The sequence below is a fragment of the Misgurnus anguillicaudatus genome, chromosome 5, assembly GCF_027580225.2.
Source record: "Misgurnus anguillicaudatus chromosome 5, ASM2758022v2, whole genome shotgun sequence".
NCBI lineage: Eukaryota > Metazoa > Chordata > Actinopteri > Cypriniformes > Cobitidae > Misgurnus > Misgurnus anguillicaudatus.
In genome coordinates this window covers 26,184,520-26,196,855 of record NC_073341.2, presented here as the reverse complement: position 1 = coordinate 26,196,855, position 12,336 = coordinate 26,184,520, and the positions used below count along the sequence as shown (strand labels likewise).

The following is a 12,336-nucleotide window of genomic DNA, read 5'->3' as shown; positions in this document are numbered from 1 at the left end:
TACATTTTAAATTACAATGGTCTTTATGTGGAAAAAGTCTTTTAAAATACTTGTTCTGTTCAAATGAGTTTGTTGTTTTTAATTTAAATGGTTGCACTGTAAAATAAGATTTATTGGTTCAACATTAAAGGGGTGGTTTCGCGGACAGGGATTAGCTTAAGCCAGGACTAGGCCTTAGTTTATTTACGATGTATAACTAGTTTTAACAAACATGCCTTACTAAAAACATTACTGGCGTGCATTTTGAGGCAAAACAAAGGGCACTGATGTATTTTAAGATATGTCAGTGCAAGTTGTTTTCAGTTTGGACAGCTCTTACATTTATTTTAGTCTAGGACTTGTCTAATCCCTGTCTGGGAAACTGCCCCAAAAGTAAGTTACCTGGTTGCTTTAAAATTTAAAGGAATATTCAATTTTCGCTCACCACCATGTCATCCAGGATGTTGATGTCTTTCTTTGTTCAGTCGAGAAGAAATTATGTTTTTTGAGGAAAACATTGCAGGATTTTTCTCATTTTGATGGACTTTGATGGACACCAACAATAAACACTTAACTCAACACGTAACAGTTTTTTTCAACGGAGTTTCAAAGGACTGTGAACAATCCCAGGCGAGGCATAGGGGTCTTGTCTAGCGGAACGATTGTCATTTTTGACAAGAAAAATGACAAATATGCACTTTGGAAGCACAACTTCTCGTCTAGATCCGGTCATGATGCGCCAGGTGACCCCACGCAATACGTCATGACGTCAAGAGGTCACAGAAATGAACGCGAAACTCCGCCCCAGTGTTTATAAGTGTGTTGAAAGAGGACCGTTCCTACATTGTTGTATGTTGAATGATACTAATTAATGTCTTTGTGTCAGTTTATTGTTTACAATGGTCCGAAAATGTGCGTTTTATATATGTAACACGTGACCTCCCTACGTCACTACGCATTTACGTTAGGTCGCGCTGGACCGGACCTAGACGAAAAGTTGTGGTTTGGAGGAGCATATTTTTTGTTTTTCGTCAAAAATGACAGTCGTTTCGCTGGATGGGACCATTGTGCCTCGTTTGGGATTGTTTGCAGTCCTTTGAAACTCAGTTGAGGGGGGCTGTTGCGTGTTGAGTTGGGTGTTGGTTGTTGGTGTCTATTAGGGTCCATTGGAGTGGGAGGGGTCCTGCAATGTTTTCCTCAAAAAACTCGACTGAACAGGGAGAGACAAGCATTTTGGATGACATGGTGGTGAGTGGATTGTTTGGATTTTTCTTTTAAGAAAATGGAATATTCCTTTAAGGTTAATTCAGAGTTAATTCAACTTTAAAATATGAGTAAACTCAAAAAAGTTGTTGTGACAACTAATATTTTTAAGCTTTAAAATGTACTCAAAAAGGCACCCAGGTAACTTACTTTTTTTAAGTTGAACCAACTTTTTCTTTTTTACAGTGTGTTTAATGACCACAAACGTGTAAAATTGTGTAGTGTCCACATTTGCTGGAGTTTCAAGAACATGCATAAGCCTATCTATGACTTGTTTAAAGTTGTTATAATGTGAGATGATCTGAAAAAATTAGTAAAAATGTCAAGTTTATTCTTGGAAAAATACAACTGATTCAGATTGTTTACTGTTTCAATTTTCATATATCAAAATTTTGAATAAAATTTCTGATTATGTCATTTTTTTACATATTTTTTGTACTGTTGATAGTGTCTCTGGTTGTTGTCCAATTGCCATATTTGTCTCTTTTGTTTTCTACTTTACTAGCACATCCGATTGTGGCTCAGAATGTGTATTTAGATGTAAGATGTTTTTCCTGTAGCTCAGTTGGTAGAGCACTTGCAACACAAAGGTAATGGGTTCAGTCCCCAGGGAAAACACATTAATTGAAAGGACTGTGTCGATTTCCGTAAAAAGCTCTAATTATTTAATCTCTTGTAATGACACCTACGAAACACATTTAGGATTATATAATACTCTTAGCAAAGAGGGAGTGTTGTACTATGTTCAAAATTAGCTTTGACATAGAGGGTCATTGTTTGAAAACATGTTTAAAATTCTAATTGCAGGCATGTAAGGCCACTCTTGTGAAATTGTGCTAATACAATACTGCTAATAGCCAGACACTTTTACACATGATACGCAACTAACATCAGCAACCAGTAGCATTGATGCAAGTCTTTATTTCAGGTGTCTACATTTACATTCCAGAACATCTTTACAAATTCAGACCTCGGGTGTTAAACAAAGAAGCAATAATCCATTCTAGAGTATTCTTGTATTACTGTATCATAAATATATAGATTCATCTCCATGTACATTTGATATAGAATTTGCCTACTTATATTTACAAAACTTGTGTTTGGGGTTGAAAAAGAATTTGTCATGGGAGTCAGTTCAATTAAAACAATCAGGTCTTGTTATATATGTACATACAACTTTATCTAGAAATCTGTGAAGCTCTATATGTAAAATCAGTGGTGGCTCGTGACTGCTCATCTGATGGGCGCTTATTCAAAATATGTGTTCAGAGTGTCATGAATGTTGCTTGCGTTTTCAAAAATATGTGTTTGTTGCGTCATGTGAACCATGTGCATCATGTGTCTTGTCAAAATAAGTGCCTGCTGCACACGCGTCAAAACCGTTTATCACAAAATAAACGCAAGACACTCCCTGAACACTAAACTCTGATTACACATGAGATTATGTGAGTATCTGGCAAACGTATCTCTTTTATCATAAACACTTTAGACACGTCTGCAGCAGGCACCCACCTTGACAAGACACGTGATGCACACAGGATCACTCGATGCGCAGAACACATATTTTGAAAAAAGGAACCACACACATGACGGGATACATACATGTTGTGATGAACTTCACATTGAGCACCCTCAAAAAAAGAAGTCACCGGCTGCCACTGTGTAAAATACGTTTTGTGTTACATTCAGATGTTGATTTCCCACTACAGTGATTTTATAACTGTGTTAAGTGCATTTAATTTCTTTCTCTTGACATGATGAAAAACATCTAATAGTCAAACCTATATAAACCTATCTCTCTACACACATATATGTAAATATATACTGTATATATAACACTGGAAGAGGAACGCCTCTACAGGCGCCATTAACTCATAGCATCAAAAGTCCACTTTCTTTGTAATCCTTCTCTCATTGAGTCTACCAGTGGTTTGAAAATATTTTCAATGTTTTTAGAGTCTCTTTAGAGAGCAGAACCCATTACTCTAATCTGGATCTAGCCTCAGAAAGTTGATGTTAAAATTGATATTTGGCTGGGGATCAGTTGACCGCTTGCCATAGAGTTCACGTCACCTGTTGCTGTTTTTTCTTACTGTGGCAACTTCACCAGAGTAGATCCAATCATTCAGGTGGGGATGGGGCAGAAAAATCTGGAGAAAAACTTTTAAACATTTGCTTTTTAGTTCAATTCATAGAAATGTAAAACCATTTTTTCACTAGTTCATACTGAAATGCATTGCAGACCTCATATACAAACTGTTTAATTTAACATGAAGTACCTGTGAAAAAACTGATGTTGTCTAGAACAGACCACAGTCCTTAAGGTTCTCTTTGATGATAATATCTGTCACAGCGTTGAACACGATCTCGACGTTCTTTGTGTCTGTGGCACAGGTCATGTGTGAGTAGATCTCTTTCACTCCTTTCTTCATGTTCAACTCCTCAAACTGTTGCTTGATGTAGTTGCTGGCATCTTCGTATGTGTTTGAACCTGGAAACACCACATATGGTGAGCGCATTGCATTAAAGACCGCTCAGCTGGACTTCAGAGGCAGCCCTGACCATCATAGTCAGGGAAACAGATGCTCAGGTGAACTTTCTTGATCTTCTCCTGGAAGAGATCTTTCTTGTTAAGGAAAAGCACAATGGAGGTTGTGGCAAAGAACCTGTGGTTGCAAATGCTGTTAAAAAGATGGAGGCTCTCGTGCATGCGGTTCTAAAGGGAACACGAGAACAAGAAGAGAATACGCTTTACATCAGTATATAGTGGAGATACACAGGTAGGCTATTAATAATAATACTAATAATGCATGAAAACTGTGAAAATATGCTCATTTTCCTGCTCCCCTAGAGTTAAACATTTGATTCTTACCGTTTTGGTATCCATTCAGCTGATCTCCGGGTCAGGCGCTAGCACTTTTAGCATAGCTTAGCACAATCTATTGAATTCGATTAGACCATAAGCATCGCACTAAAAATTTACCAAAGAGTTTTGATATTTTTCCTATTTAAAACTTTACTCTTCTGTAGAGATATCGTGTACTAATTAAATAAATAAAACATTAAAAGCTAAGATTTTCTAGGCAGATATGGCTAGGAACTTTACTCTAAAACTGGCATAATAAACAGAGACTTTGCTGCTGTAACATGGCTGCAGCAGGCGTAGTGATATTACGCACTGCTCGAAAAGAGTCCCCTTGGTTACTTTCAATAGCAGGGGACTATTTTCAGGCACTGCGTAATATCACTGCACCTGCTGCAGCCATGTTATGGCAGCAAAGTCCTTGATTATTACGCCTAAATGAGAGCATAGTTCCCAGCCATATCTGTCTAGAAAATTGCAACCTTCAATTTCCGGTGGTCTTAGTACATGATATAACTACAAAAGAGCCAAGTTTCAAATAGGAAAAATATCGAAACTCTTTGGTTGCGATGCTAATGGTCTAATCAGAGTCAATGGATTATGCTAAGCCACGCCAAAAGTGCTAGCGCCAGACCCGGAGATCAGCTGAATGGACTCCAAAACGGCAAAAATCAAATGTCCAACTCTAGGAGTGCTGGAAAATTAGCATATTTTAAAAAAATTGGAATGTCCCTTTAAGGGATCTGTACTTACAACTTCATCGTCCTCTACCAGCACCATGTCATAAGCGCTCAGGGCTCCACAAAAGATGATACAAGTCACACCCTCGAAACAATGAATCCACTTCTTCCTTTCGGACCTTTGGCCACCCACATCAAACATCCTGTGACGCAGTGAGGATTACATTTTAGGTTTCAGTTCTTTTTAGATGCATATTATTGACCCCTTACATTAAATATCTATCTAATGCATCCGTCCATCAATCTATGACGCACCTGAAGTGGAGCTCTTTGCATCCAAACTGCTCCTCAATGATACCAGTAGTCTTGACTCGAGATCTCAGCACGTCCTGCTCGGTGGGGATATAGTCCGGTTTGCAGATTCTGTCCATTTCACTCAAATAACTGTGAGAGATGAATCAGCCATTCATTTACAGGCACACTTCATCTGTGATGAAGAATGACCCTTATTCGTCTGTTAGTTCAACAGTTAAGCCTATGAATTGGCTGAAGTGCACTTAATTCTCACTATGCAGGTATGGATAGACTCTTGACCTCTATGTACTAGTTGTGCCGGTTAAGAAACACTGGTTTAAAGGCGGGATACATGATCTCTGAAAGCCAATGTTGACATTTGAAATCACCTAAATAAACACGCCCCTAACCTAATAGAATCTGGACCTTCTTTTGATAGACCCGCCCCACACAAACGCAACCCAGGCAACGATGTCGGTTGGTAGACATGCCCCTTATTGATGATTGGCTACCAGTGTGTTTTGGTACTCGGCCAGACTCCCTTTTCCAAAGTGTTTTTCAAAATCATGCACCCTGCCTTTAAGTTGTATCTTGTACTCACTATCCAGCAGAATCGTTCAGCTGGTACTCTGCAGCTCTCTCAAAGGAAGCCTGGACACCTGTATCTTTCCATAGTCTCTTTATGACATCTGCCAGCTCCGGTGGCATGGTGCCTTCATCGATTGAATCAGCCAGGTTCTGGAGCTTCTGGCCATCTTCCTTTATAAGACAGAGAAAAGAGACATGCTTAGACACCACATGTGTAATTCTGTTTCTCAACATACACCAAAGTTATAGCTACTAACTAAGTTTTTTCCAACTGAAATAAAATTAAAGGGGCCATGGCATGAAAATTAGACTTTTTCCATGTTTATCATTCTCTACAAGCACATACAAAAATAGGTCGTTGAAATTTGGCCCTCTTTATGATGTCATAAGGAGCTCTTATTAGAATAATACTGCCCCCTTAATCTGTACTATCCAATCACAGCTTGCCATTTGCAGTGCAGAGAAAAAGAGAGAGAAAAAATAATTCACAGCACAATTCAGTTTCAATTGCAACAAACCACCATCATTGTGATCAGTGTTTCCACTTCATCCGCTCATTTGCATTTTAAAGGACACCCAAAACGGCACATTTTTGCACACACCAACAAAGTGTCAAATTTAACATGTTATAATAAATTATCTATATGGTATTTTGAGCTAAAACTTCATATATGTTCTCTGGGGACACCAAAGATTTATTTGACATCTTAAAAAAGTCTTGTGCCATGGCCCCTTTAAATCATAAAATAAAATAAATGCATAAATCTAAATGCAAGAAGACCATGACATAAATTTCGATACGCAATATATTATACAATTCGAAATTCTCATTCTTTGAATATGACAAATATATTATCGTAAATTATTTTGGTTAATGCATAGCGTTGGTAAATGCAAAACTTTTGCAAACAATGTAGGGTTATTTTCAACCCAGTTTTGATTCAAAAGGGACAAACCCAGCCTCTTGTGGCCTGAATTGATATGTGATGGTATGCATGCAGTATAAACAATGCACACACTAGTCAAAGGTGTTTATGTGTGTTGCACACCTGTGCTGCTGGTGACCCATAGTTGATGTCCAGCATCTCCATGCCTCTGATGATGGCCAAGGCAGACTGCAGGATGTTGCCATATATGATACTCCTAAACTCCATTTGCTCTTCTCTCGTGTAACCACCTTGATGGAGAATTCTTGGAGAGAACAGCATACCCAGATTTGTAATTGTGGGGAATTTATTATTAAAATAAAAGTTCACCCATACATAAAATTGATCCTGTAATTTGCTCACCCTCGTCCCAGATGTATTTTTCGGTTGAATACAAATTGATAATTTTATGTTAAAATGTTATCTTGGGAGTCAAACGGACGAATCTCCAAATAGCACAAACATCTATCAATAAAGTAATCCCTTCACTTAAATGGGTTAATAAATTATTTCTGAAGCAAAGCGATACGTTCGTGAGGGATAATTATTCATATTTTGAGCTTATTAAGCAATCAGTATTCAAGTGTGGCAGGCAGCGCATCGGCTTGTTTGGCTTCATACGGCGCCGCCAGATGACATCACAGTACCGCGAGAGCGATTCGAAATCAGACTCCTCCGTATTATTTCTCGCGATACTTTGATGTAATCTGCCTGACGGTTCTTGCGCCGCCTCATAAAGTAAACAAGCTAAAAATGTCATTGGTTCTTGTGTGTCACGTGACTCGCTGTCGTATGTGCATTTTGTCAAGGGACACGCTAGAAACATGTTGACTGCGATAAGTAGATAACATGATAGCAATTTAATATAAAATTATAGATTAGTGTTCAGATGACGAAAGAAAGTCATTTACATCTGGCATGGCATGAGGGTGAGTAAATTATAAAAAGTTTTATATTTGGTTGAACTATTCGTTTAAACTTTAAACTGTATGTTTCATATAGTTACTGCCCTCTGGTGGTCATAGATTAACATTACAACAATAGTGTGGCGTGTGTAGCCTGTAAAGTGGAGGTATTTACCAAACGGTTGACTATTATATTCACTTTTATTAAATGGTTTGTTGTGTAATGTGCTTCCCCAGCCTTCTAGTCGTGTATATTGAATTTTATATGGGTTTAAACTTACTTCATTTGTTTTACAATGGTGCTCTTCCCTGACTCACCAGCACCTGCCAGACAGAGAGAAATGTCAATGTATATAGAATAATGTATGGTAAACATAAGGACCAGTAAAGTGAACTCAATGTGAAACTTTTGCGATTACAAGGATCACCATTGTGATTACATATCATGCATTCTTTTTTATAGAGGTCCCACCCATACATTTTTTTATTCATTTAGCAGACATTTTTATCTGAAGCAGCTTACGAATGAAAGAGCATTTTACATTTTGTTTAAGGAGCCAAAATTAGTGTGGTATACAAAGCTATGTTTAGTAAAAATATAAATACATTTTATTTTTAAAGTTTTACATAGAGTAGTCCCTTTACCCTGATTTTAAATCCTGTTTATATATGCTCTGTGGATCTTGAATTTAATAATAAGGTCAGTTTTAAGCAGAAGGTAATCTGTACAGTAAAAGTCATTGATGGTCAGGGCAGAGGAAGGCTTATAAGTTGACCCAATTGGATTTGTGTTAGGGAAAGCCTCTCAGAAGATCACTGACACTTTGATTCGTCCTGGAGACTTCTGTCAGTCCAGGTGAGAAGGCGGGGCTCAACTGTCTCCCATAGCAACTGTCACTCTTACTGTAAGTGACTAGTACTTTCTGAGTTAACCGTAGATGTTACGATGTGTTAAGGGAATGTGTCTCATCACGTGTGTTAGATATCAGTCCAATTCTAGATTAGATTATTTGGAGAACTGCTTTATACTCCCTTATCATTTACTACTATTATCAGCACACTATATCCAGCTACATTAATGCAAGAATACATTTGAAATAACATATCAATTAAGTTTCGTTATTTTAATTTCACTTTTGTGTGCATAAAGGTTTCGAGAATTTTATTAACTTTCTGTTCAGATCAGGTCAATACTAAATACTGTAAATGCATCTCTGTCACAATGTTTGGCAGAAGGGGCTACTTAATTTACGGTCCCCTGTTGCAATAAACTGTAAAACCATTGAAAGTGGCCTCTCTTGCTTTCTGCTCCCATTGCTGAATCTGAGCATAAGAGGATCTGGGCTTAAATCATCAGCGTAATCGGATTCTGGTCTTATGGTCAATATGGCACAATTGACACGGTTCCTCAGGTTGCGATCTTTTAAGCACACTGCAGAGAAACAGAGGACAAATGTAGCTAAAAATGTGAGATGTGATGCTGAGATTAAAACTACAAATTATTCAAAGTGCCAATATGCAAACTTTTGAGCTATTTTGAAAAGATCTACAAGTCTGAAAACACATCAGTTATAACTAAAGATTATTCATGCATAAACCAAAAATGATTAACTAATTTGCTCGATTCATGGCAAAAATGCAGCTTCAATATCATTTGGAAGAACACTTGCTAAATATTTGTAAATGTCAAATAGTCAAAATGTCAAAATAATAATATGCTATCTTCTCTATTAAGTTAATATAGTTTATATGAAAAAAATATTATGACATCTGGTTATCTCAAATCCTCTGTAAGTCTGATCTGTCTATACAGAATGCCCTAAATCTTCACTTTGGTACATCCTTAATCCTTAAAAAACCTACAGTACTGTATGTAACCCTGGATCTCCTGCTGTTCTCTGATTGTACAGATTAAACTTTGGAAACCAGATGAACAAAATGGTGTCAATTAATTTTAAATCACTTAATTCTATTCAGTGCAGCCTATCATGAAGATATCAGTATGTCTTCACATGTTGCCTATTTGAGACACTTTTTCCACTCACAAATTAACCCTTAAGGCATAGAGAATCGTCCAGACAGATATCTTACCCAGCAGCAGAAGTTTGACCGTCTTGGCCTCTTTGTCGGCATCCTCCTGGAGCTGTTTTTCCAGCTCTTTGGACTTTCTTTGCATTTCCTTATCCTCTGCACTCGCTCCGCTACCCATCTCGTCGTCCGACGGTTCTCTGTCAAGTTCCTCAAGGTAAGAAATTTTGCCGGCTTCTCCTGTGCTTTGCAGGCAGAGAAATGGGTGCAGGTTGCCCTGTACTTTCGATCACGTGGTAGGGGGAGGATCGCGCGAGTCTTGAGTCCTCTTCTAGGTGCGACCGAACCAACTCGGGATGGTTGAGTGGATAGAGCGGAGACTGAAGAGGACTGTCCGGCTTCCTTCTTTGGTTGCTCTATCCCCACTAATTCCTCCCTGTCTACCTTAAAAGTCTTATCTTAGGATTGGGGAGGGCTTTGCTGATCTTCCTGTGTGAACCAGCCAATCCTATTACCTCGGCTAACAAGGACATAAATGAAGGTTGTGAAAATTAGGACCATCGCTTTTAGTGAACTAATTATGACATTGAGAATGGATGCATGAGTTAAATGACTGGGCTTATGTGCCTGATTATAAGTTCATGTTGGGATTTGTGTCAAAATGGTCCAGTGTATTCTGTATGTGATTTGATAAAATTGTTGTACCTTTAGTTTTCAATTTCACAAAAATTCAGGTTAAAATTATTTGTATAAAAACATCAAATTTTCTTGTAAATTTATAGTTTACAGAGATCATGGTATTAAGGGTTTTACTCTTGTCCTTATAAGTCCTTTTGGTTTATTGTTCATATATGTACAATATCCTGGACTGACACACACACAGTTGTTCACATGTTATGTAACCCTGAGCACAGTGGACTGAGAGTAAGTAAGAAGGGCTTACAGGTCAGTGTGCCTTGATTCTTGAAGATCATCACTCGTGTAATTGCTGTACACTCTAAAAACAAACGGTGCTATGTAGCACCAAAAGTGGTTCTTTGCTCGTAATCATAGAAGAACCATTTTTAGTGTCATATAGCACCAGTGAAGCACCCGTGTAGAACCATATTGTGCACATATTTAGAACCATATGTGGTGCTATATGGCCTCTAAATGGTTCTACACAGGTGCTATACAGGTGCTTCACCGGTGCTATATGGCACTAAAAATATGATATGATATTAATAAATACCACTTACCATTTATAAGTTAAATGGACTTCGTCGACGACAATACCTAGCAGGTTGGTCCTATAAAACTCCGTGGCTATCATGACTTGCGTTCAAAACTACTTAGAACACTATCTAAGGCAGCATTGAAAAGTAACTTCGCGTCTGCTACCGTATTGGATAAACAAAACTGCTTCGATGTGCCGCATAGATGTCGTCATCGTCTTGCTACCTCCTCCCCGTTCTGTGATTGGTTCCCTATTTCAGGGGCAAAATTGGTCCATGGTTTCCATGCTAGACTTGCAGCATGAATACATTTGTGGGAAATTCAATTTATTTAGCACTATTTTTGAATGTAGTGCCCCATTTTTAAAGCTCCAAAAGTGAATCCATTCATCAAAACTTATCCATATGGTGAAATATGGGTAAAATATGGACTAATTTTCATTTTGGGGTGCGTGTACTCCGTGATGCAATAAGATCTAACAAAAAAAATCTAAGAAATGTATTTATCTGATCCACTTGTTATTGAATTAGTACTGCTTGAATAAACGGCCAAATTCTTTATAAATCACATTGATGAACTAAGATTTAATCTAATACTTTCAATATTGTATTTGATAGTAGATAGACAAATTTGATAATATATAGGCCTACTAAAATTTTCTAATAATACCTCTAATATTTAAAGGCGGGGTGCACGATTTTTGAAAAACGCTTTGGAAAAGGGAATCGGGGCCGAGTACCAAAACACACTTGTAGCCAATCAGCAGTAAGGGGCGTGTCTACTAACCGACATTGTTGCCTGGGTTGCGTATGTGTGGGGCGGGTCTATCAAAAGAAGGTCCAGATTCTATTGGAGTAGGGGCGTTTTTTTAGGTGATTTCAAACATCAACATTGGCTTTTAGAGATCATGCACCCCGCCTTTAAAGGAATATTCAATTTTCTTAATACTTAACACTTAACAGTTTTTTTCAACGGAGTTTCAAAGGTCTATAAACGATCCCAAACGAGGCATTAGTGTCTTATCTAGCGAAACGATTGTCATTTTTGACAAGAAAAATAAAAAATATGCTCTTTTAAACCACAACTTTTTGTCTAGGTCCGACCCAGCGCGACCTAACGTAAATGCGTAGTGACGTAGGGAGGTCAGGTGTTACATATATAAAACGCACATTTGCGGACCATTGTAAACAATAAACTGACACAAAGACATTAATTAGTATCATTTGACATACAACAACGTAGGAACGGTCCTCTTTCAACACACTTGTAAACACTGGGGTGGAGTTTTGCGTTCGTCCTCTGTGACCTCTTGACGTCATGACGTATTGCGTGGGGTCACACTGGCGTATCACAACCGGATCTAGACAAGAAGTTGTGGTTTAAAAGTGGATATTTTTTTTTTTTCTTGTCAAAAATGACAATTGTTTTGCTAGATAAGACCCTTATGCCTCGTTTGGGATCGTTTATAGTCCTTTGAAACTCCGTTGAAAAAAACTGTTAAGTGTTAAGTATTAAATGTTGGGCTCTATTAAAGTCCATTAAAATGAGAAAAATCCTGCAATGTTTTGCAAAAAAAAAAAACATAATTTCTTCTC

The 12,336-nt window shown here is 37.8% G+C and overlaps 2 protein-coding genes across 4 annotated transcripts in view; one reads left to right on the top strand and one right to left on the bottom strand.

Moving 5' to 3' along the window:
* Positions 1-2,143: 2,143 nt before the first annotated feature.
* Positions 2,144-10,085, bottom strand: gnat2 (guanine nucleotide binding protein (G protein), alpha transducing activity polypeptide 2). Its single transcript, XM_055168030.2, has 9 exons — positions 9,590-10,085; positions 7,780-7,822; positions 6,717-6,858; positions 5,681-5,838; positions 5,101-5,229; positions 4,859-4,988; positions 3,805-3,958; positions 3,522-3,733; positions 2,144-3,403 (listed from the first exon to the last, which is right to left on the bottom strand). Exons 1-8 carry the CDS (start codon positions 9,705-9,707, stop codon positions 3,543-3,545), a joined length of 1,065 nt encoding a protein of 354 aa, XP_055024005.1. The 5' UTR covers positions 9,708-10,085; the 3' UTR covers positions 2,144-3,403; positions 3,522-3,542.
* The window catches only part of ampd2b (adenosine monophosphate deaminase 2b), a 44,321-nt gene continuing 39,366 nt past the window's right edge, over positions 7,382-12,336 (top strand). For 2 of the 3 annotated variants that reach the window (XM_055168026.2, XM_055168025.2), the window contains exon 1: positions 7,382-7,522. In XM_055168026.2, the coding sequence (XP_055024001.1) occupies positions 7,517-7,522 (6 nt within the window). In that variant the 5' untranslated portion in view covers positions 7,382-7,516. The remainder of the gene's footprint in view (positions 7,523-12,336) is intronic. The other variant, XM_055168027.2, reaches the window with a different exon arrangement.